The sequence below is a fragment of the Podarcis pityusensis genome (assembly GCF_964106645.2).
Source record: "Podarcis pityusensis genome assembly, chromosome: 15".
Taxonomy (NCBI): Eukaryota; Metazoa; Chordata; class Lepidosauria; order Squamata; family Lacertidae; genus Podarcis; species Podarcis pityusensis.
In genome coordinates this window covers 9,102,658-9,122,996 of record NC_138040.1, presented here as the reverse complement: position 1 = coordinate 9,122,996, position 20,339 = coordinate 9,102,658, and the positions used below count along the sequence as shown (strand labels likewise).

Below are 20,339 nucleotides of genomic sequence, written 5' to 3'. Positions count from 1 at the left end.
GGGTCTTTTCCAGGGAGTCTTCTCTTCTCATGAGGTGGCCAAAGTATTGGAGCCTCAGCTTCATGATCTGTCCTTCCAGTGAGCACTCAGGGCTGATTTCCTTCAGAATGGATAGGTTTGATCCTCTTGCTGTCCATAGGACTCTCAAGAGTCTCCTCCAGCACCAGAATTCAAAAGCATCAATTCTTCGGCGATCAGCCTTCTTTATGCTCCAGCTCTCACTTCCATACATCACTACTGGGAAAACCATAGCTTTAACTATACGGACTTTTGTTGGCAAGGTGATGTCTTTGCTTTTTAAGATGCTGTCTAGGTTTACCCCGTCATCCCTACTCTCTCTCAATTCACGCACCACTGTCCCACACCCATTTACACACCCACATGCTCAAATACGAGCTCCTTTTCACAGACCTAATAGTGCCCGATAAGGTTTCATCAGTTGTAAGGTCCAGCTCACTTTATCTGGAGGAAAGAAAGCTAAACTGCTAGCTGCTAAGCATTGCACAGAGACTGGAGGGGAAACTGGATTCTTTGAAAGGTTATTGCACACATATATAAGTTAATTAGCAGGGTTAACTTAAACCAAACAGAATGAAATTCAAGGAGAAATCAAGGATGAACTAATAACTGGAATAATGAAGAAAATGCAGTGTCAGAATTTAAAACAATATAAGGGAACCTCAAAAGGGAGGAAGTCGAACTATTCCTGTTAATTGTAACGTTGGATTTGTATTGTTAAAATATATTTAAACTGAAAAAATATATTTTTTAAAAAAAGCTAAGCACTGCACAGCCATGCAACAGACCTTGATCCAGCCATTTGCACACACTGAGCTGTTCCTCCTTAGGCAACCTGCTTGGCTACTACGCTGGGCAGGGAGAAATGTGGAAATGCAGCAGAGATAGCCAAGGACTGAATACACTACGGGCCAGATTTGGCCCAGTGCCTCATAGTTGCCCACCCCTGATATAAAGACGGTTCCTTCAAGCACTGCCTTGTACCTCCCTTGGCCCATCTGTGGAATACTCATTCATGGAAAAGGAGCCAGGATTAGCTGTGAAGTCACTGCCCACAGAGGAGAAATCCTAAAAAGGAAGCCTACTTAAAAGCCTCTTTTCAAACATAATATTTTTCTCCTAAGTGCATACCTAGGACAGAATGGTTACAGACAGTCACAGGCCCCCAAGGTCACCCAGGGTAGCTTGAAGACTGGGGGAGGTCTTGAACCCGGGTCCTACCCAATGCTATTCAACCAGCAAAAGTTCCAGCCATAAGTAAGAAACCCATGGCCATTGGTTCTTCTGGCTGGGGCTCATGAGGGCTGGAACAGAGCATCATTTGGAGGTTGGGAGGGCGGCTTGAGTTTAAAATTGCTGGACTAGGGCTGTAGAAACCTGCCTTCACGACCCCCCATGTTGCCATCAAGCTCACCTGGTCAGCCAAGCATCCCTCGGGTTCCTCAGAAAGTGCAGCCCCCAGAACTGGACACGGGACTCCGTATGAAACCCGGTATGCTCCTCAATCCTTTTATTTCTCTTTCCCCTACCCCTTCTCCTTCTCTCCTTGCAATCCCCAAACCTTCCCAGAACCCTACACAGTCCGAGAAGCTAGAATACACGTCCGCCACATCCGAGACCTCCTGAAGAGCCTCGACCCCTCGGATGCTTTCAACGGCGTCGACTGCAACTCCCTGTCGTTCCTCACCGTCTTCACCGAAGGGGACCTTGGAGGTACGCGAGAGAAAGAGGGGTCGTGGTTTCCTTGTTGCTTCTGTTTCGGGAGGCAATGCTTTGCTTTGTGCTCCCGTGGCCTGTTAAGCAAGGTCAGGGTTTCTCGATCATGGGTCTCCAGCTGTTTTTGGACTACAAGTCCCATCATCCCTGACCACTGATCCTGCTAGCTAGGGATGATGGGATTTGTAGTCCAAATCCCAGGAGACCCACAATTGAGAAACTCTGTCTTAGACCAAGGGGGGGTATGTGTTAGGATTTGATTAGATGCTAGGAGAATATGCATTTATTAGATATTATGCTTCCTTCCTCACTTTAGTGAGTTCAGCAGAGTTCCATCCCTTTGCAGCTTAAAGGCAAGTTTGGATAGGCTAATTTTAGCCTTTTGGAATACAGTGGTACCTCGGGTTAAGTACTTAATTCGTTCTGGAGGTCCATTCTTAACCTGAAGCACCACTTTAGCTAATGGGGCCTCCCGCTGCTGCTGCGCTGCTGGAGCATGATCCCCAGCTAGCAGGACCAGTGGTCAGAGATGATGGGAACTGTAGTCTCAAAACATCTGGAGGGCCTAATCTGAGGAAGCCTCTCTTAGGAGTAAGCATTGGGTGTTTTAATTCAGGGTCCCGAGAATGAGCTTGTGTCATGAAGCAAGTTGGTCTTCCTCTAGAAGAGCCACCACCACCACGTGCCCTTGTATGGTTTGGAATCCAGACTAGGAGAAGGGTTCAGCCAAGTCATTGTTCTGGAATGGCCAAAGAATAAAGGAAGGGAGACACAGGAAAGGCAGCAGTTTTGAACTGAAGACGTAGGCCAGGCATAGGCAAACTCGGCCCTCCAGATGTTTTGGGACTACAACTCCCATCATCCCTGACCACTGGTCCTGTTAGCTAGGGATGATGGGAGTTGTAGTCCCCAAACATCTGGAGGGCTGAGTTTGCCTATGCTGCTCTAGACCTCGTGGTCCTTTCTCCCCACACCCAGACCCAGTGCAAAAAAGGTGACAATTTTGCTTCTCCCCTTTTGCAAAGGTTGCCTCTTGATCATGCTGACTGCTCTCCTGTTCCCCTGTGTTTTGTTCCAGACAGCGGCAAGAGGAAGAAGAAGGGCGCAGAATTGGAGCAGATTGACTGTACCCCCCCTGAACATATCCTGCCTGGGAGTAAAGAGCGCCCCCTCTGCCCCCTTCAGCCTCAGAACAGAGACTGGAAGGTAAGAGTCCTAAGAACTGAGCAGGGGGAAGCACCAGGCTTGCCCCATCTGGGTCAGCGCCTTCCGAAAGGCAGGACACCACCTGCCTGCCCCCTCATGCCCCCCCCCCCAGGTGATCTTAGCTCGGTGGCAGAGTGTCTGCTTGGTCCCAGGTTCTTGGTCCCAGGTTCTTGGTCCCAGCTAGAAGGACTCCCTGGCTGAAACCCTGGGGAGTTGTGGCCCGTTTCAGTGTCTCATAGGAAGGGGACCCTGGGAGTCATCTAGTCCAACCCCCTGACTGAATCATTGCCAATGGCACCTGATTGGCTCTCTAAACACTCGTGCTCATTGGCTACATTCAAATCAAGGAAAGCTGCTGCGTATCAAGCTGAGCAATTGTGCTTCCCTTTTCTGGTTATTTGGCTATAACCTTTGATAGAATACAGATAATTGAACAAACTTCGTTGCATTAGATTCTTCATTCAATTATCTTTCCATTGATACATAATTTTATGGTATTACTTCCAAAAGAAGTGGTGTTATGAGCCATCACACCTCAGAAATAAGACTTTTCCCCAAAAAATGTCCACAATTTTGGCCACTAGTGTATATAACAGTACAGTGGTACCTTGTTTTGCGACCAGGATCCGTTCCGGAGCCCCGGACGCTAGACGGAAAGGACGCACGACAAAGCGCTGCTCTGCACACGCACATGGAGCGGTTTGCGCTTCTGCGCATGCACGAAGTGCAATTTAGTGCTTCGGCGCATGCGCGAGCGGCAAACCCGGAAGTAACCCGTTCCGGTACTTCTGGGTTTGCCACGGACGCTCGACGAGTCGGACTCAAAACGAGGTACCACTGTAATTCAAAACTAGTGTGCTGGGAGACAGATGTTCTAGGGTCACCTGCTCCCTGAGAAGCTAGCTTTCCACACGCAAACACCTCTTTCTTTTCCCACTCCATCCCTCTCTCCCCCCAAAGCCTCTACAGTGCCTAAAAGTATTGACCATGAGTGGCTGGAATCCTCCTCCCGGCAACCGCAAGATGCACGGAGACCTCATGTACCTGTATGTCATCACGATGGAAGATCGCCATGTGAGCATCACGGCCTCCACCCGTGGCTTTTACCTCAATCAGTAAGTGGCTAGGCGGGCTTGATTTTAAAACAAACAAACTAAAAAAACACACCATTTATCTATTTGTAAAACATATCAGGTACATATAAAATCAGGCGTCAGTTATGCCATGACTGCAGCCAGGATTATTTATGCTCAGAAACAGAAAGAAGATTTTCAGTACCAACCAAGGAGTGGCGGCAGACTAAACTAACGGCTGATGCCGGAATGGCAAAACATACAGGAGCAATAAAGGAACCAAGAGGAAAGAAAACTTTCTCACAGACTGGGGGGGAATTGTGGATTATTTGAAATGTTGTTGTACACTTAAAAGTTCATTGGCAGGATTAACTTAAACCAGTTAAAATTAATGCTAAAGGAAGACTAGTGTGTAATTAATAATTGGAGCAATGAAGGGAATGCAGTACAGTGGTACCTCAGGTTACAGACGCTTCAGGTTACAGACTCCGCCAACCCAGAAATATTACCTTGGGTTAAGAACTTTGCTTCAGGATGAGAACAGAAATCGTGCTCCGGCAGCAGCGGGAGGCCCCATCAGCTAAAGTGGTACCTCAGGTTAAGAACGGACCTCCAGAACGAATTAAGTACTTAACCCGAAGTACCACTGTATTACAAATTTAAAAATACAAGAAACCGCAAAAAGGAGTAGGGGAGTCAGAATGTATATATTTGCTGCAAAATGTTGGATTGGATTTTTTGCCAAAATATTTTTGGAAAACTGAAAAATTATATAAATAAAATAGGGTCAGGACCCAGAATTGGGTGTGTGGGAACCATATGAAACCATAGAACACAGAATCGTCAAGATGTAAAATTACTATAAGGGGACATCAACTAAAAAAGGCAGCAGACAAAGGCAGCAGTTCAATTAGTAGAGTCCAGCATCCTGTTCTCACAGTGGCCGACCAGATGCCCCAAGAAGGAAACCTGCATGGAACTTTCTTTATGTATGCAACAACAGCAGCAAGAATACTCATTGCAAAGTATTGGAAGACACAAGAACTTCCCACGCTGGAGGAATGGCAGATGAAACTTATGGACTATATGGAACTGGCTGAAATGACTGGTAGAATCCGTGACTAGGGAGAAGAGTCGATGGAGGAAGACTGGAAGAAATTCAAAGACTATCTTCAGAAACACTGTAAAATTAAAGAATGTTAGAGTGATGTTGGACTGAAAACAAGTGGTTTCCAGCTGCACAGGTTAAAGTTAAGGATAGATTAAGATTAAAGATCAAGATTAAAGATGTTTAAAGAAATGGAAATTTGATATTAAAAGGGAAAATTTTTAAGTTATATGATATTAAGATCAAGGATTAGGTTTAAAAAAAGTTGAAGTTATATATTTTAACGTTTTATTAAATTAAAGATTGGGATTAAAAAAGTGGAAAAGAAACTGCTGGACAAATAATGTGGACTGGAATACAAAAGAGGGAGGTTTGAGGAAGTCTAGAAAATAAGTAATTTAAAATTGGAAATGGAAAAGAGAGTTTGTTTTTAATTGTTGTGTTTTGTGTTTTTATTGTTAAGTTTTGTATTGTTTTTTGTGTGTGTTTTTCTTGTTTTGTTGTTTTAAACTTTAATAAAAAATTATAAAAAAAAAAAAACAAGAAGGAAACCTGCATGCAGGATTTAATCCCAAGAGCCTTCTCTCCTCTTGCGGTTTCCGGCAACGGGCATTCAGAAGCATCGCTGCCTCCCACTGTGGAAGCAGAGCAGAGCCATCATGGCTGGTAGATTCCTCCGTGAATCTGTCTCCTCCTCTTCTAAAGCCATCCAAGATGGCGGCCATCACTGCCTCTTGTGGCCGTGAGTTCTGTAGTTTAACTCTGTGCTGCGTCAAGAAGGACTTCCTTTTATCAACTTCATTGGATGCCCATGAGTTCTGGTGGTATGACAGAGGGAGGAGAAACTGCTGTCAAAACATTTCAAGCATAAATGTATCACCTCCAGGATCTGCAACATCCTGAATCGCCAGCCAACAATTAATAATAATAATAATAATAATAATAATTTCATTTGTACCTCACCCATCTGACTGGGTTGCCCCAGCCACTCTGGGCGGCTTCCAACATATATAAACACATAACAAAACCTTAAACCTTAAAAAGCTTCCTTATACAGGGCTGCCTTCAGGTGTCTTCTAAAACTCATAGTTACTCATCTCCTTGGTATACAATGGAATTGCGTTCCACAGGGTGGGTGCCGCTACCTAGAAGGCCCAGTTATGTTTCCTGCTGACCCCTCCTCCTTCCCTGAGGTGGGGAACGGGGCAGGCTGTTCCCTGCGCTTTCATTGACCGAAATATTCTTCCTGTGGCTTCTCTTTACAGGTCCACGGCCTACAACTTCAGCCCTAAGCCTGCCAACCCCAGTTTCCTCAGCCATTCCCTGGTCGAGCTTCTGAACCAGATCAGCCCAGCTTTCAAAAGAAACTTTGCTTCTCTGCAGAAGAAACGGTAACCTTTCTCTCTCTCTCCCCACCCCAACTCCACCCCAAGCTCTTGTTCAAAACAAACTTTATCTCAAACTTAGGTCTCTAGCTGGTGTGTTGTTGTTGTTTTTTGTTTTTGTTTTTTTTGACTACAACTCCCATCATCCATAGCTAGCAGGATCAGTTGTCAGGGATGATGGGATTTGTAGTTCCCCCCAAAAAACCTGGCGACCCAAGTTTGGGAAACCCTGGTCTAGAACGATGACATTTTATTGGTTTGGTTTGTTCTAATTATGTACTTTGTGGTTTTATTCTGCAAACCTCCCTGAGATCTTCAGATGAAGGGCGATATACAAATTTAATAAATGAAATAAAATCAATCTTGTTTCCTGCTGCTCCAAATACAAACCTCAGATTTCTAGCCTTTTAAGATGGTTGGAAAGATGAGCTTGAAAATGTGGAGGGTGCCAAGGTCCATCTAGCACAGTCATAGAATTGTAGAGTTGGAAGAGACCCCAGGGGTCATCTAGTCCAACCCCCTCCCATCGCTCAGTGGGTAGAGCATCTCCTTTGCATGTGAAGGGACCCAGGTTCAGTCCCCAGCATCTGCAGGTAGGACTTGGGACAGTCTTCTTGTCCGGAACCCTGAAGAGCTACTGTATACCAGTGTAGACAGCCTTGAGCTAGGTGGACCCAGTGGCCTAACTTGGCTTAAAGCACCTGCCTACATTTAATTTTGGGACGCAGGTGGCTCTGTGGGTTAAACCACAGAGATAAATAGGTACCGCTCCGGCGGGTAGGTAAACGGCGTTTCCGTGCGCTGCTCTGGTTTGCCAGAAGCGGCTTAGTCCCTCGGCCAATAAAGCTCCCTCGGCCACGACTCTGGGGACTGAACCTTCTAAATGGGCAGATAAGGTGTAGCAAAAGTACAGGGAGGGTTTCTGGTTTTCCACCCCCATCGCATCGAATGACGAGAGATGCATTAAAGGCAGTTAAAACCAGGCAACGTACAGAAAGCAGTGACTTAAATCAGAAAACAGGAGAGGGAGCAGTTTAGATGAAGACGCTTGACTGGAAAGAGGAGAAGATGGCCTTTGCTCCAAAGCTTGGGCCCTAAGACTCTTCATTTGAATTTGATGGGTCTCGTGGTCTTCAGTGGGGTGGCAAAAAGATAGGGGAGTTTTGCAGGAGAATGGAGTGCAACAACTTCTGCTCATTGTTTGACTCCAACCCTCCAGGGTCCAGAGACACCCATTGGAGAGAATATCCACCCCTTTCCAAGTCTACAGCTGGACAGCCCCTCTGGCTGAGCACGCCATGGACTGTGTGAGGGCGGAAGATGCTTACACCTCAAGGCTGGGCTATGAAGAGCACATCCCAGGACAGGTAGAGATGGCTTGGGGGCGGGGAGCTGCTCTTCGCCTTGGCTCTCGGCTGAAACTTGCCCTTGGGGTCTCTCTGCAGTCTGTGCATTCCTCAAGGACCACCTCTCTCCCTATGAAACGACCACCTCTCTCCCTATGAAACGACCCAGATCCTGAGATCATCATCTGAGGCCCTTCTTTGTGTGTCTCCTCTTCAAGAGGCCCAGAGGGTGGCAACACAAGAATGGGGCCTTCTCTGCAGTGGCTCCCCACTTCTGGAATGCCCTCCCCAGGGAGGCTCGCCTGGTGCCTAAAATTATATATTTTTAGGCGCCAGGCGGAAACGTTCCTCTTCAACCAGCCCTTTGGCTTATTCATACCCTACGGCCTTTTAAATGCTTCTGTGAGAAGGGGGTGTTCTTCTTTTGGTTAATTATTTACCTGTGTTTTATTTTGTATTTTATACTGTCAACTGCACTGAGATCTTTTGATGAAGGGTGGTATATAAATTTAATGAATAATAATAATGATAATGATAATAATAGTAATAATTTGACACGTTAACCATTATACCACCCTTGGCTGTCTTACTTCTTTTAAAAAAATTAAACCTTGAAAGAACGAAGAAGAAATATCAAGCTTTTTTTAACATAACAATTAGAGAAAAGAAAAGGAGAAAAACTTCAGATTTTTACTTTTTGATATCTAGCACACACTTGCCATGCCTGGGGGCGGTGGTGGGGAAATGTTTCCCTTCAGCATCCATTTCTAGTCCTCTTGAGGGCAGAGGAAGCGTAAAGTTAAGATAATTAAATCTGAACTGGTCCTGTGTGCATCTATTATTACTATTATTATTATTAATAATAATAATAATAATAATTGTTTTCCATTTTATAAATCGCTTCACAGCCAATAACTACCAAACCAGTGCATAATAAAGTAAGATAAAATTCAAAAGATTACCAAATTAATAAACTAAAAGCAATACAACAGTTTCTGCAACCATGCAGTTAATACTCCATTAAGTGCCCGGGTCACATTTCAGGAAAAGCCTTCTTAAACAATTTGTTCAGTAGCCACCTAAATAGCAAGACATCAGGCCCTTGCCTAACTTGAGCTGGTAACTGTTTCCAGGGGTCAGAAGCTGCAGCACTAAAAGCCCAATTTCTAGTGCATACTGAGCACCTCTTTGGGGCATGTGGTGGTACTCGGCAGCAGAGCGGTTGCTGGGCAAAGATATATGGGGCCTCTTAGTCCCCTTTTCATCTGATCTAGAGAGGGCAACATCCCTGAAAGTTTTGCATCCCTCTCTCTTTCCCAGGCTAAAGCTGTGATTTCATGTGATGTCTGTTATCTCTTCTTCCTTTCAGACCAGAGATTGGAACGAAGAGTTGCAAACAACCAGGGAACTGCCACGCAAAAATCTGCCAGAGAGGCTGCTGAGGGAACGCGCAATCTTTAAGGTAACCTTGAACCCTGCAGAGAGGCAGCCCAGAGAGGACTAGCAAGGTTCTAGTCCACATTATGCAGCCAAGCCATGAGCACAGCTTCAGTTTTCAGTTTGCTGCTCAGTAACTGGAAAAGGGAGTTTGGAACAGGGTGGCCTGTGATGTATGAATGAAGGAGGAATGGGTGGGTAACAAATTAAACTGATAAGGATTTGTTCAGCGTTGCCCAGGAGGTGTGTTGGGGAAGACACACAGCACAGCTGCAAACCTCCTCAAAACATAATTTCATTCACTCATTCTGTTCCTATGCCACTTTTTACTCACACAAACCACAAAGCGGCTTACATGACAATAGCACAATAGGTAAAGGTAAAGGGACGCCTGACCGTTAGGTCCAGTCGTGGCCGACTCTGGGGTTGCAGCACTCATCTCACTTTTAGGCCAAGGGAGCCGGCGTTTGTCCGCAGACAGCTTTGCAGGTCATGTGGCCAGCATGACTAAACTACTCTGGCACAACGGAACACTGTGACAGAAACCAGAGCGCAGGGAAAAACAGTGTTTACCTTGCCGGCGGAGCGGTACCTATTTATCTACTTGCACTGGTGTGCTTTCGAACTGCCAGGTTGGCAGGAGCTGGGACAGAACAAGAGGAGCTCACCCCGTCGCAGGGATTCGAATCGCCAACCTTCTGATCGGCAAGCCCAAGAGGCTCAGTGGTTTTAGACCACAGTGCCACCCACGTCCGTCTTATGCTTATTTAGGACCTACAAAGTCCTATGGATCTTGGGCCTTGGCTCTCTGAAGGACCACGTCTAAGCCTGCCTGGGTTTGGAGATTGCCTGGAGAGGCCCTTCCCACAGTCCTGCCACCTTCACGAGAAAAGCCCTTCTTGGTAGCTGCTCCCAGATAGTTGGAACTCCCTTCCACAGGAGACCAGGCTGGTCCCTCCTTGCTTTCCTTTCATCAGCAGGCAAATGCATTTTTCGTTCCAGCAGACATTTGGCCACCAGCTGGCTGTTGTGGCAGGATCTTCTGAGAGTGGGTGCTATCGTGTTTGTGTGTGTGCACTTCTAAATGATTTTAAGGGTTTTCCTGTGCTGTTTTTAAGTGGGCTGCTTACTCAGTTTAATATATGTGTGTGTGTATGCTCTTGTATACATTGTAATTTATGCTCTGAGCCACTTTAGGTTCTGGACTGGGAGAGAAGTGGGATATAAATAAAATAGCTAAATTCTTTTCAGTGAGCCCGCTCTGAGTAGGACTAGCATTGGCTGCAGCTTATTTAATTTTTTAAAAAAAGATTTATTGTGTGTTTTGAGTGGTGTTTTGGGTTTAAATTATGCCATTGAGGTGCTTCCCAAACAGGTCTGATGTCATGGATTGGTTGGACGTGGAGGAATGGTGGGAGGAACTAGCTGGGGAAGCCGCAGGGGAAGAGGGCTCAGAGCCCAGGGGATTGGTGGTGGGACAACGACTCCAGAAGTCCGGAAGCAGGAGAGGAGGGAGGTCAAGAGTCAGAGATGAGTCAGACTGGTGAAAAAGTCAGGGTGTCGCCACCTCCTACTGCAACGAGCTGCCCTCCCACCTTTCCCTCCTGGTCTCCCGGGACCAGGAGAGGCATGAAGAGGGCGGAGAAGTTAGCTTCATGCAGGCGTAGTCTCGGATTGCGTGGGGAAGACCCTAGAGAGGAGGAGACTTAGGCAGCTGTGAGGACCTTCAGTCTCAGCGACTGCTTTGTAAAGCAAGGCCTGCCAGAGCTGCGCTCATTAGGCCTGACCCTCCCGTGCAGATTCTGTTATGATTTACTAATGTACAGTCGTACCTTGGAAGTCGAATGGAACCCGTTCCAGAAGGCCGTTCAACTTCCAAAACGTTCGAAAACCAAATCTCAGCTTCTGATTGGCTGCAGGAAGCTTCGATGTTCGCGTTCTGAAAGAACGTTTGCAAACCGGAACAATCGCTTCCGGGTTTGCGGCATTCGGGAGCCAAAATATCTGAGTTCTGGGGTGTTTGGGATCCAAGGTACGGCTGTAGCTGTATATATTTATTAATTTTTTTATTATTTAAATATTTTTTAAATTTTATTCTCAATGCAAAATTACAACAAAAATTACAAACATTGAATCCAAAATAAAACTATACAAACAAGAAAGGCAAAACACAAAAAAGAAAAAGAAAAAACACACACACACATCTACAAATAAAACCATATGTATATGTATGTAATGACTGGATTAGAATGAAGATATAGCTATATATATATTAATTTTGGTCAATTACCAGTAGAGAAAACAAGAATAAAACGGAGCACAGAAAACACAATGCAATACTTAAAGCATACTATTAAATGTAGAGTTAAAAACAATGTTAGGTATTAAAGAAACCAATGAGAAATGGAAAATAATTATATTAACATTATATTTACTGATGGCTCGCTCCTGTCCACTGCTTCTCTGAGGCCAGCGAGCGCTGTCTCTCCTTGCTGCCGACCATCTCCCATGACTTTGCCTCTCTGCCTCGCAGGTCCACAGCGACTTCACTGCCGCGGCGACGAGAGGCGCGATGGCGGTCATTGACGGCAACGTGATGGCCATCAACCCCAGCGAGGAGACCAAGATGCAGATGTTCATCTGGAACAACATCTTCTTTAGCCTGGGCTTCGACGTCCGCGACCACTACAAAGACTTTGGCGGGGACGTGGCCGCCTATGTGGCCCCCACCAACGACCTCAACGGGGTCCGGACGTACAATGCGGTGGACGTGGAAGGGCTCTACACCCTGGGCACGGTGGTGGTGGACTACCGGGGCTACCGGGTGACGGCCCAGTCCATCATCCCCGGCATCCTGGAACGGGAGCAGGAGCAGAGCGTCATCTACGGCTCCATTGACTTTGGCAAGACGGTGGTCTCTCACCCCAAGTACCTGGAGCTGCTGGAGAAGACCAGCCGGCCCCTGAAGATCCAGAAGCACGCGGTCCTGAACGACAAGGGCGAGGAGGTGGAGCTCTGCTCGTCCGTGGAGTGCAAGGGGATCATCGGCAACGACGGGCGCCACTACATCCTCGACCTGCTCCGCACCTTCCCTCCCGACCTGAACTTCCTGCCCGTCGACGGGGAGGAGATGCCCGAGGAATGCCAGAAAATGGGCTTCCCCAAACAGCACCGCCACAAGCTCTGCTGCCTGCGGCAAGAGCTGGTGGACGCCTTCGTCGAGCACAGGTAACCCTCGCCACTGCCCAGAATTCAGAGAATTCATAGAGTGGGAAAGGATCCTGAGGATCATCTAGTCCAACCCCCCTCCCGGCAAAGCCGGGCTCGAACCTGCAACCTTGGTGTGATCAGCGTACGCTCTCACCAACTAAGCTATTCAGACTTTTTGCATCGCTGCGCTAGGTTTCTGTTGGGGGGGTGTAGTAAATTACCTCATCGGCCCAAGGGCCGCATTCCTTCTTGGGCAACCTTCCAGGGGCCACATGTCAATAGGGGCGCGGCCAGAGGCAGATGTGGGCGGAGCAATGGAGTTGATTTTTGGCTTAGTACAAGAAGTTGCGTTTCAACCATGCAAGGGCTATGAGAGTTCAGCCAGGGAAAAGCAATCGAGTTTGATCTGAAGCAGGCTGGGGAGGGGTGTAAGTTGAGGAGAGTGGGAGCCCCAAGGTATTAGTATTACTATTACTACTACTACTACTACTACTACTATTACCCCACTCATCTGACTGGGTTGCCCCAGCCACTCTGGGCAGCTTCCAACATAATAAAAGGGCAGCAAACGTCAAACGTTAAAACCTTCCCAATGCAGGGCTGCCTTCAAATGTCTTTGGAAAGTTTTGTGTTTATCTCCTTGGCATATAATTGGAGGGTACTCCACAGGGCGGGTGCCACCACCGAGAAGGCCTGTAACTTGATATCTCGCAGTGAGGGAACCGCCAGAAGGCCTTCGGTGCCGGACCTCAGTGTCCGGCCCGAATGGTGGGGGTGGAGACGCTCCAGGTATACTGGGCCAAGGCCGTTTAGAGCTTTAAAGCTCAGCACCAACACTTTTAATTGTGCTCGGAAATGTATCAACTGCCATGCTTATGATACGAGGTGTCTGCTGAAATCGTCTGTGGAGCAGACACAGAATTGCGCGTGAAAAATTTTTCAGCGCCTTCAATTGTTTTCTTAAGTGTTCTATTATAGAAGGGGAGGCTGTGCAGTTAAGATACCTTTCAGTATTGTCGAGTAAAGTTTTGAGTTTGAATATTACATATCGAACATACTTCATTTTCTAGCATCCACCCGCTGAGTAAACCAAATTTTAGTCCATCGGCAGTTGAGCAGCGGGGGAATCTCTTCAGGTATTTTTTGCAGCGTGAAAAATTAACAACGGCAGACACTTGGGCCCAAACATGCCCAGTCCAACCTCCATTGGTTTTAGAGCTGCATAATGTTTTGTTGGGACAGGGGTGGCGCTGTGGGTTAAACCACAGAGCCTAGGACTTACCGATCAGAAGGTTGGCGGTTCGAATCCCCACGATGGGGTGAGCTCCTGTTGCCCAGTCCCTGCTCCTGCAACCTAGCAGTTCGAAAGCACGCCAAAGTGCAAGTAGATAAATAGGTACCACTCCGGCGGGAAGGTAAATGGCGTTTCCTTGTGCTGCTCTGGTTCGCCAGAAGCGGCTTAGTCATGCTGCCCACATGACCCAGAAGCTGTATGCCGGCTCCCCTGGCCAATAAAGTGAGATGAGCGCCGCAACCCCAGAGTCGGCCACGACTGGACCTAATGGTCAGGGGCCCCTTTACCTTTTTAATGTTTTGTTGTAAGTTTCCAAGGGCATTTTCCAACTCAACTGTGGCTCCCAAATTCCTACATCCTCACAAACAGAGACCCCAAGTTTCTAGCCCTCGTGATGGAAGCTTTGAGGGCTGTGTGTAGCCGTTGCTCCAAACCAACAAGGGAGCCACTGTGATACAGTGCCAGACTAGGACCTGGGAAACTAGGGTTCAAGTTCCCACTTGACCATGAAGCTCACTAGGTGACCTTAGAGGGGCCAGTGGCTGCTTCTCAGCCTTGCCTATTTTGCAGGGTGGTTGTGAGGATACAGTGAGGGAGTGGGGAGACCCCTGCACCCCACCTTAAACTTCATGGAGAAAAGCTTGTGCTGGAAATATGTGTGTTCTTGCAACCCCTTTTGCGTTGGGCTGCTTCATCCCGTCTCTCTTCCTCCCTCTCCTCGATAGGTATCTCATGTTCATGAAATTGGCAGCGCTGCAGTTGATGCAGCAGAAGGCGATCAAGCAAGAGACCCCCTCCCCTCTGGAGAATGGCAGGAGCCCCACCTCCTCCTCCTCCTTTCCTGAGAACGGGGTGGAGGATGGCGAGGAGAAGCCCCCCTCGGAGGACAGCAAGATGGAGGACAGCGTCGCAGGGCTGGACCAGGTGAAAGAGCTCACGGAGACGATTGCGTCGGACGATGGAGCAGGTAACTTGGCGCTCTCTCCCACTGGGAACACTGCTGCCACCCCAAAAAAGAGGGAGACCCCCCCTTTCCTGTGCATGAAGAAGCCCTTCCATTCATAAGAATGGGGTTTTTATGCTGGATCTGAGGTAGACTGTGTCTGAACCCGTAGGAGCCATTTGGCTGTCGGACCTCATAGCTGTGCACAGGTCTCCTTCTCCATGCATGTGCTTGCTTGCCTTTTTAAAGGCTGGTACATAGTCATTTGATGGTAGTCAGTTCCCTCGGTTACATTAGGTAAAGGTAAAGGGACGCCTGACCATTAGGTCCAGTCGTGGCCGACTGGGGTTGCGGCGCTCATCTCGCTTTATTGGCCGAGGGAGCCAGCGTACAGCTTCCGGGTCATGTGGCCAGCATGACTAAGCTGCTTCTGGCGAACCAGAGCAGCGCACAGAAACGCCATTTACCTTCCCGCCGGAGTGGTACTTATTTATCTGCTTGCACTTTGACATGCTTTCGAACTGCTAGGTTGGCAGGAGCAGGGACCGAGCAACGGGAGCTCACCCCATCACAGGGATTTGAACCACCGACCTTCTGATCGGCAAGTCCTAGGCTTTGTGGTTTAACCCACAGCGCCACCCACGTCCCTTCTCAGTTACATCACCCCCCCCAAAAAAAAAAACCTTGCTAGGCCAAATCTCCCTCATCTCCTTTTGGGAAAGTACGTCAACCTTTGGATAGTTTTGGTTGTCCTTTGGGAAGAGGTGAGTGGCACCAGGACTGGACACAAAAATTCCCAAGCAGATCCAGCACAGATTTGTATAAGGACATCATGAAACTGGCAGGCTTTGGGTTTTTCCAGTTGAACCTGGAAGGTGACACTTTGTCCACCTTTACAGTTGGGGGTCAGGAACCTCCAGCCTGTCAGCTAACCTTTGCCCATTACAGGGTCCAAGTTGGCCAATGAGACTGTTCTCCACCCTCCCACTTGTGACATCATCTGATGGGTGGAGTTAAATTTTGCATTGGCTGCGTGTGACATTTACCCAGAACACACTCAGCGCTCATCAGCTGCCATCACTTCTCCTCCTCCTCCTCCTCCTTTATTATACAGTGGTACCTTGGTTCTCAAACTTAATCCGTTCTGGAAGTGCGTTCCAAAACCAAGGCGCACTTTCCCATAGAAAGTAATGCAAAATGGATTAATCCGTTCCAGACTTTTAAAAACAACCCCTAAAACAGCAATTTAACATGAATTTTACTATCTAACAAGACCATTGATCCAAACAAAATGTACTCCAGTCACACAATCAATCAGTAGCTGAACTGGGTTCCACACAGTCACAAAAACCAAACAAAAAGAGCCGCAAAAACAAAAACGCAAAATAAATAGCAAAAACAGACCTCAGCGTTAACGCTCAAAACGGAAGTGTGGCACTCAAATCAGAGCACGTTGGGTTCCGAAAAAAGTTTGCAAACCGGAACACTTACTTCCGGGTTTGCAGCGTTTGGGTTCCAAGCTGTTTTGAGTACCAAGGCGTTTGAGAACCAAGGTACCACTGTATTGTATATCACCCTATACCTGCAGGTTTCAGGGTGGTTCAAATAATAAAATCACATTAGCTCCTGAGCAGAGCTTAAATCCTGCTCAGGTCAGCAACGTTCCATGCAAAGCCCTTCCTGAATCAATAAGGAAATTTGAAAGCTCTACTTAAAATGGAAAGGGGGGGGGGTAGTCTTCATTTTAGCAGCTGCTTTGTGATGTCATGGGGTTGACAGGTCAGCAGCCCCTCCTACCCGTCAAATTTGGCCCATGAAGGCCAATCCCAATAAGGATGCGGGTCGTGACTTACACGCTTAGCTCAGTCGGTAGAGCTCTTATTCATCTTGGGGTCGTTTGTTCGAGCCCCACGTTGGGCAAAAAGATTCCAGGGGGTTGGACTAGATGACCCTCGGGGTCCCTTCCAACTCCACAGTTCTATGATTCTATGAAGCTGAAAAGGTTCCCCATGTTTGCTATGCGACCCACTTTGTCTCCTTTACCCAGTGGACCCCAAAAGCCGGGAAGTGATCCAGAATGCTTGCAAAGCTGTCGGTTCCATCAGCAACACGTCCTTCGATATCCGGTTTAACCCAGATATTTTTTCGCCAGGTAAGAAGGCGCTTCAGGTGCGCTTGCAGCACGTACCCCCTTCCAAGTGTTTGACCCTTTTGAGTTTAGACATTTGCGTATTTCCTTTCGGACACTTAAGAGTTGCCCTGCACGCAGAAGCTCCCAGCTTTTAATCCACCCAGCATCTCCAGTTCTGTATTTCCCCCAATGCATCTTGATCCTGCCTTTCTTGTCATCGATGATCAAAGCAGCTCCTAAGCTGCAAGAAACAGTGAGAAACAGGAGGGGAGAACCACGTACACCCTCTTGAGCTCCTTGGAGGAAAGATGGGGTGTGAATGCTATAATCAATAAATAAATCAAAATCATAGGATCCACAGCAAGCCTTGGGGCCAACACACGCTTCCTGTGCAATTGCTAGAATCTCAGAAGCATCTACTTCTGCTGGCACAAACCATAGATAGCTGAGCCCATTTTTGTCCAAACTGGTTAACATTGGGTTGTAGCAAACTTAAGTTTATATTCAGAGTAGGTCGGTCCCTTGAAATAAATGGACTGCAAGTTAGTCGTGTCCATTATTTTCAGTGGATCTGTTCTAAGTGGGACTAACGTTGAAGTACAACCCATTACTTTGACCACCGTTGAACCAAGAGAAGATGGCGTACAAGCAAACTGACGTGGGTGGATAGCTCAGTTTGTTAGAGCATGGTGCTGGTAACGCCAAGGTTGCAGGTTCGATCCCCCTGTGGGGCGGCGGCATATTCCTGCCTTGCAGAGGGTTGGACTAGTCAGGGTTTTCCAAACTTGGGTCTCCAGCTGGTTTTGGACTACAGTTCGCATCATTCATGACCACTGGTCCTGTTAGCTGGGGATGATGGGAGTTGTAGTCCCAAAACAACTGGAGGGCCAAATTTGGCCACCACTGACTTAGATGATCCACAGGGTCCTTTCCAACTCTAAAATTCTGTAATGGTTTGAAACCATGTTAAGCAATCTGTCTGGATGAATTGACGGGTCCTGACCTGGAGCGAAAGTGGAAGGTTTGTTTTTATTTATTTATTTTTTATTTATTTATTCAATTCCTCTGAGGAGCTCTAGGTGGCCTGCATACTTCCCTCCCCTCCTCCCCATTTTTATCCTAACAGTGAAGTAGCTTAGGCTGAGAGTGAGTGACTGGCCCAAGGTCTCCCACTGAGCTTCATGGCCTGGTCTCCCAGGTCCAGCCCTCTAACCACTACACCACACTAGGTAAAGGTAAAAGGACCCCTGACCGTTAGGTCCAGTCGTGGCCAACTCTGGGGTTGCGGCACTCATCCCGCTTTATTGGCCGAGGGAGCCGGCGTACAGCTTCCGGGTCATGTGGCCAGCATGACTAAGCCGCTTCTGGCGAACCAGAGCAGTGCACGGAAACGCCGTTTACCTTCCCACCAGAGCAGTACCTATTTATCTATTTGCACTTTGACGTGCTTTCGAACTGCTAGGTTGGCAGGAGCAGGGACCGAGCAACGGGAGCTCACCCCGTCGCGGGGATTCAAACCGCCGACCTTCTGATCAGCAAGTCCTAGACTCTGTGGTTTAACTCACAGCGCCACCCGCATTCCTACTACACCACACTAGTCCTATCTTATTCCTGGGCAAATGGGGGGGGGGCTGCTGTGAGCCCCATGATTTCCATATCGTGCATTCTAATCTATGGTTTAGTGCAATGTGTGAATGCAGGCCACTCTGACCTGCTGCAGGAAAGTTCCTAGCTAACCATCCTTCCCCAGAGTAACATTGAAGGGGAGGCAGCTTTGGCCAATTCTGAGAGGTGTGTATTTTTTCCCCCCAGCAGGGTTGGGCAGAAATCTTGCTAACAGAAATATATGCCATAAAGGCAACTCTCAGCTTAACACAGCAGTTGCATTCCAGGAATAGCACACAAAAGCCAAACTCCCATCTAGCCAGTGGTGGGTGGGATTGCCAAAGCCTTTTTTTTACCCCAGACAGACACCCACCCTCTTTTTAGTATTTTTAAATTTAAATTTGTTAATTTAAATTACATGCAGGCAGTATATATATAGCCCTCTTCCCATCTGGCTGATCTTCCAGCTTCCTTTCCCAGCTGGCTGATCTTCCTTTCCTGTTTCCATAGGGGTCCGCTTTCCAGAGTCCAGCAAAGAGCAGATTCAGGATCAGAAGCGGTTGCTAAAGGATGCGGCTGCTTTTCTGGTGTCCTATCAAATTCCAGGCTTGGTGAGTGAATTTGCGCCAGGAGAAAGGGGGAGAGAAGAGGGTGGGGAGCAGTCTTTACATAGGAACGGCATAGGCAACGGCCTTATACTGAGCCCTAGACCCTCACTCTGTCTAGCTCAGTATTGTCAGCACGGACTGGTAGGAGCTTAAGACCAGAAGACTCTCCCATTTCTTTCTGGAGATGTCATTGTGGATTGAACCTTCTGCATGCAGAAAAGCCAGGCTTGCTAAGTTCTGCTGTGTGTGTTTTCTTCTTCCTTGGCAGGTGAAAGACTGCCTTGACCACACCATGCTCCCGATGGACGGCGCCACCTTGGCCGAAGCCATGCACCAGCGAGGCATCAACATGCGCTACCTGGGCAGAGTGGTGGAGTTCATCACCAAGACCCCTAGCCGGGCTCAGCTAGATCACATCTATGTAAGCCTCAAAAGTTTGTTTTTCCCCCGACTTCTAATTGCCACTTAAAAATAAATAAATGTTGTTGTTTCTTGAGGATTATTTACCCTGGCAGAGATCCAGCTCGGATAATTTGTCTTTCATAAACCTCAGCTTTAAAAAAAAAAAGCCCACATATGTTAGAGCTGCCATACGTCCGGGATTTTCTGGGTACGTGCTGTGGCACTGTGGTCTAAACCCACTGAGCCTCTTGGGCTTGCCGATCAGAAGGTCGGCGGTTCAAATCCCCGCGACGGGATGAGTTCCTGTTGCTCTGTCCCAGCTCCTGCCAACCACAGCTCCCCTCATCCCTGACCCTTGGGGCTGATGGGAGTTGTAGTCCAACAACACCTGCATGGAAACAGGTTTCCAGTGGTACCTTTTTATAATGGTAAAGTTAGGTAAACGGTAAACATTAGTGAGGAGACAAAGGCTACATCCACAGTATGTGCTTAAAGCAGTGTTATGCTACATTAACAGGCATTGTTTTCCTCCAAAGAATCCTGGGAACTGTAGTTTGCTTAAGGGTGCTGAGTGTTGTTAAGGGATCCCTGCTTCCGGAGTGGTTTAAACAGTCTATCCCTCTTTACAGTGGACTCTGGGAATTGTAGGTCTGCAGAGTGAGTAGGGCGTCTCCGAACGAGTCTCTGCACCCTAAACGAGCTACAGTTCCCAGGATGCTTTGAACGAAGCCATGACTGTTAAAGGTGGTAGGATAGCGTTTGGGAGGTATAGTGCACAGGGTTTCTTGAAGGAAGTCAGTTTTGAAAACATAGTATAAATCTGGAAAATCGCCGCAAAGTCCACATATTTAAACCCA

At 47.6% G+C, this 20,339-nt stretch overlaps 1 protein-coding gene across 2 annotated transcripts in view; it reads left to right on the top strand.

The window, feature by feature from the left end:
- CLUH (clustered mitochondria homolog) overlaps window positions 1-20,339 on the top strand; it is a 74,924-nt gene that overhangs the window by 39,176 nt on the left and 15,409 nt on the right. The window contains exons 4-14 of one of the 2 annotated variants that reach the window (XM_080982813.1): window positions 1,588-1,731; window positions 2,813-2,940; window positions 3,901-4,055; window positions 6,387-6,512; window positions 7,726-7,873; window positions 9,222-9,314; window positions 11,823-12,517; window positions 14,519-14,760; window positions 16,784-16,888; window positions 18,983-19,083; window positions 19,349-19,537. In XM_080982813.1, the coding sequence (XP_080838939.1) occupies window positions 1,588-1,731; window positions 2,813-2,940; window positions 3,901-4,055; window positions 6,387-6,512; window positions 7,726-7,873; window positions 9,222-9,314; window positions 11,823-12,517; window positions 14,519-14,760; window positions 16,784-16,888; window positions 18,983-19,083; window positions 19,349-19,537 (2,126 nt within the window). Of the gene's footprint in view, window positions 1-1,587; window positions 1,732-2,812; window positions 2,941-3,900; window positions 4,056-6,386; window positions 6,513-7,725; window positions 7,874-9,221; window positions 9,315-11,822; window positions 12,518-14,518; window positions 14,761-16,783; window positions 16,889-18,982; window positions 19,084-19,348; window positions 19,565-20,339 lie in introns of those variants that run through there. The other variant, XM_080982812.1, reaches the window with a different exon arrangement.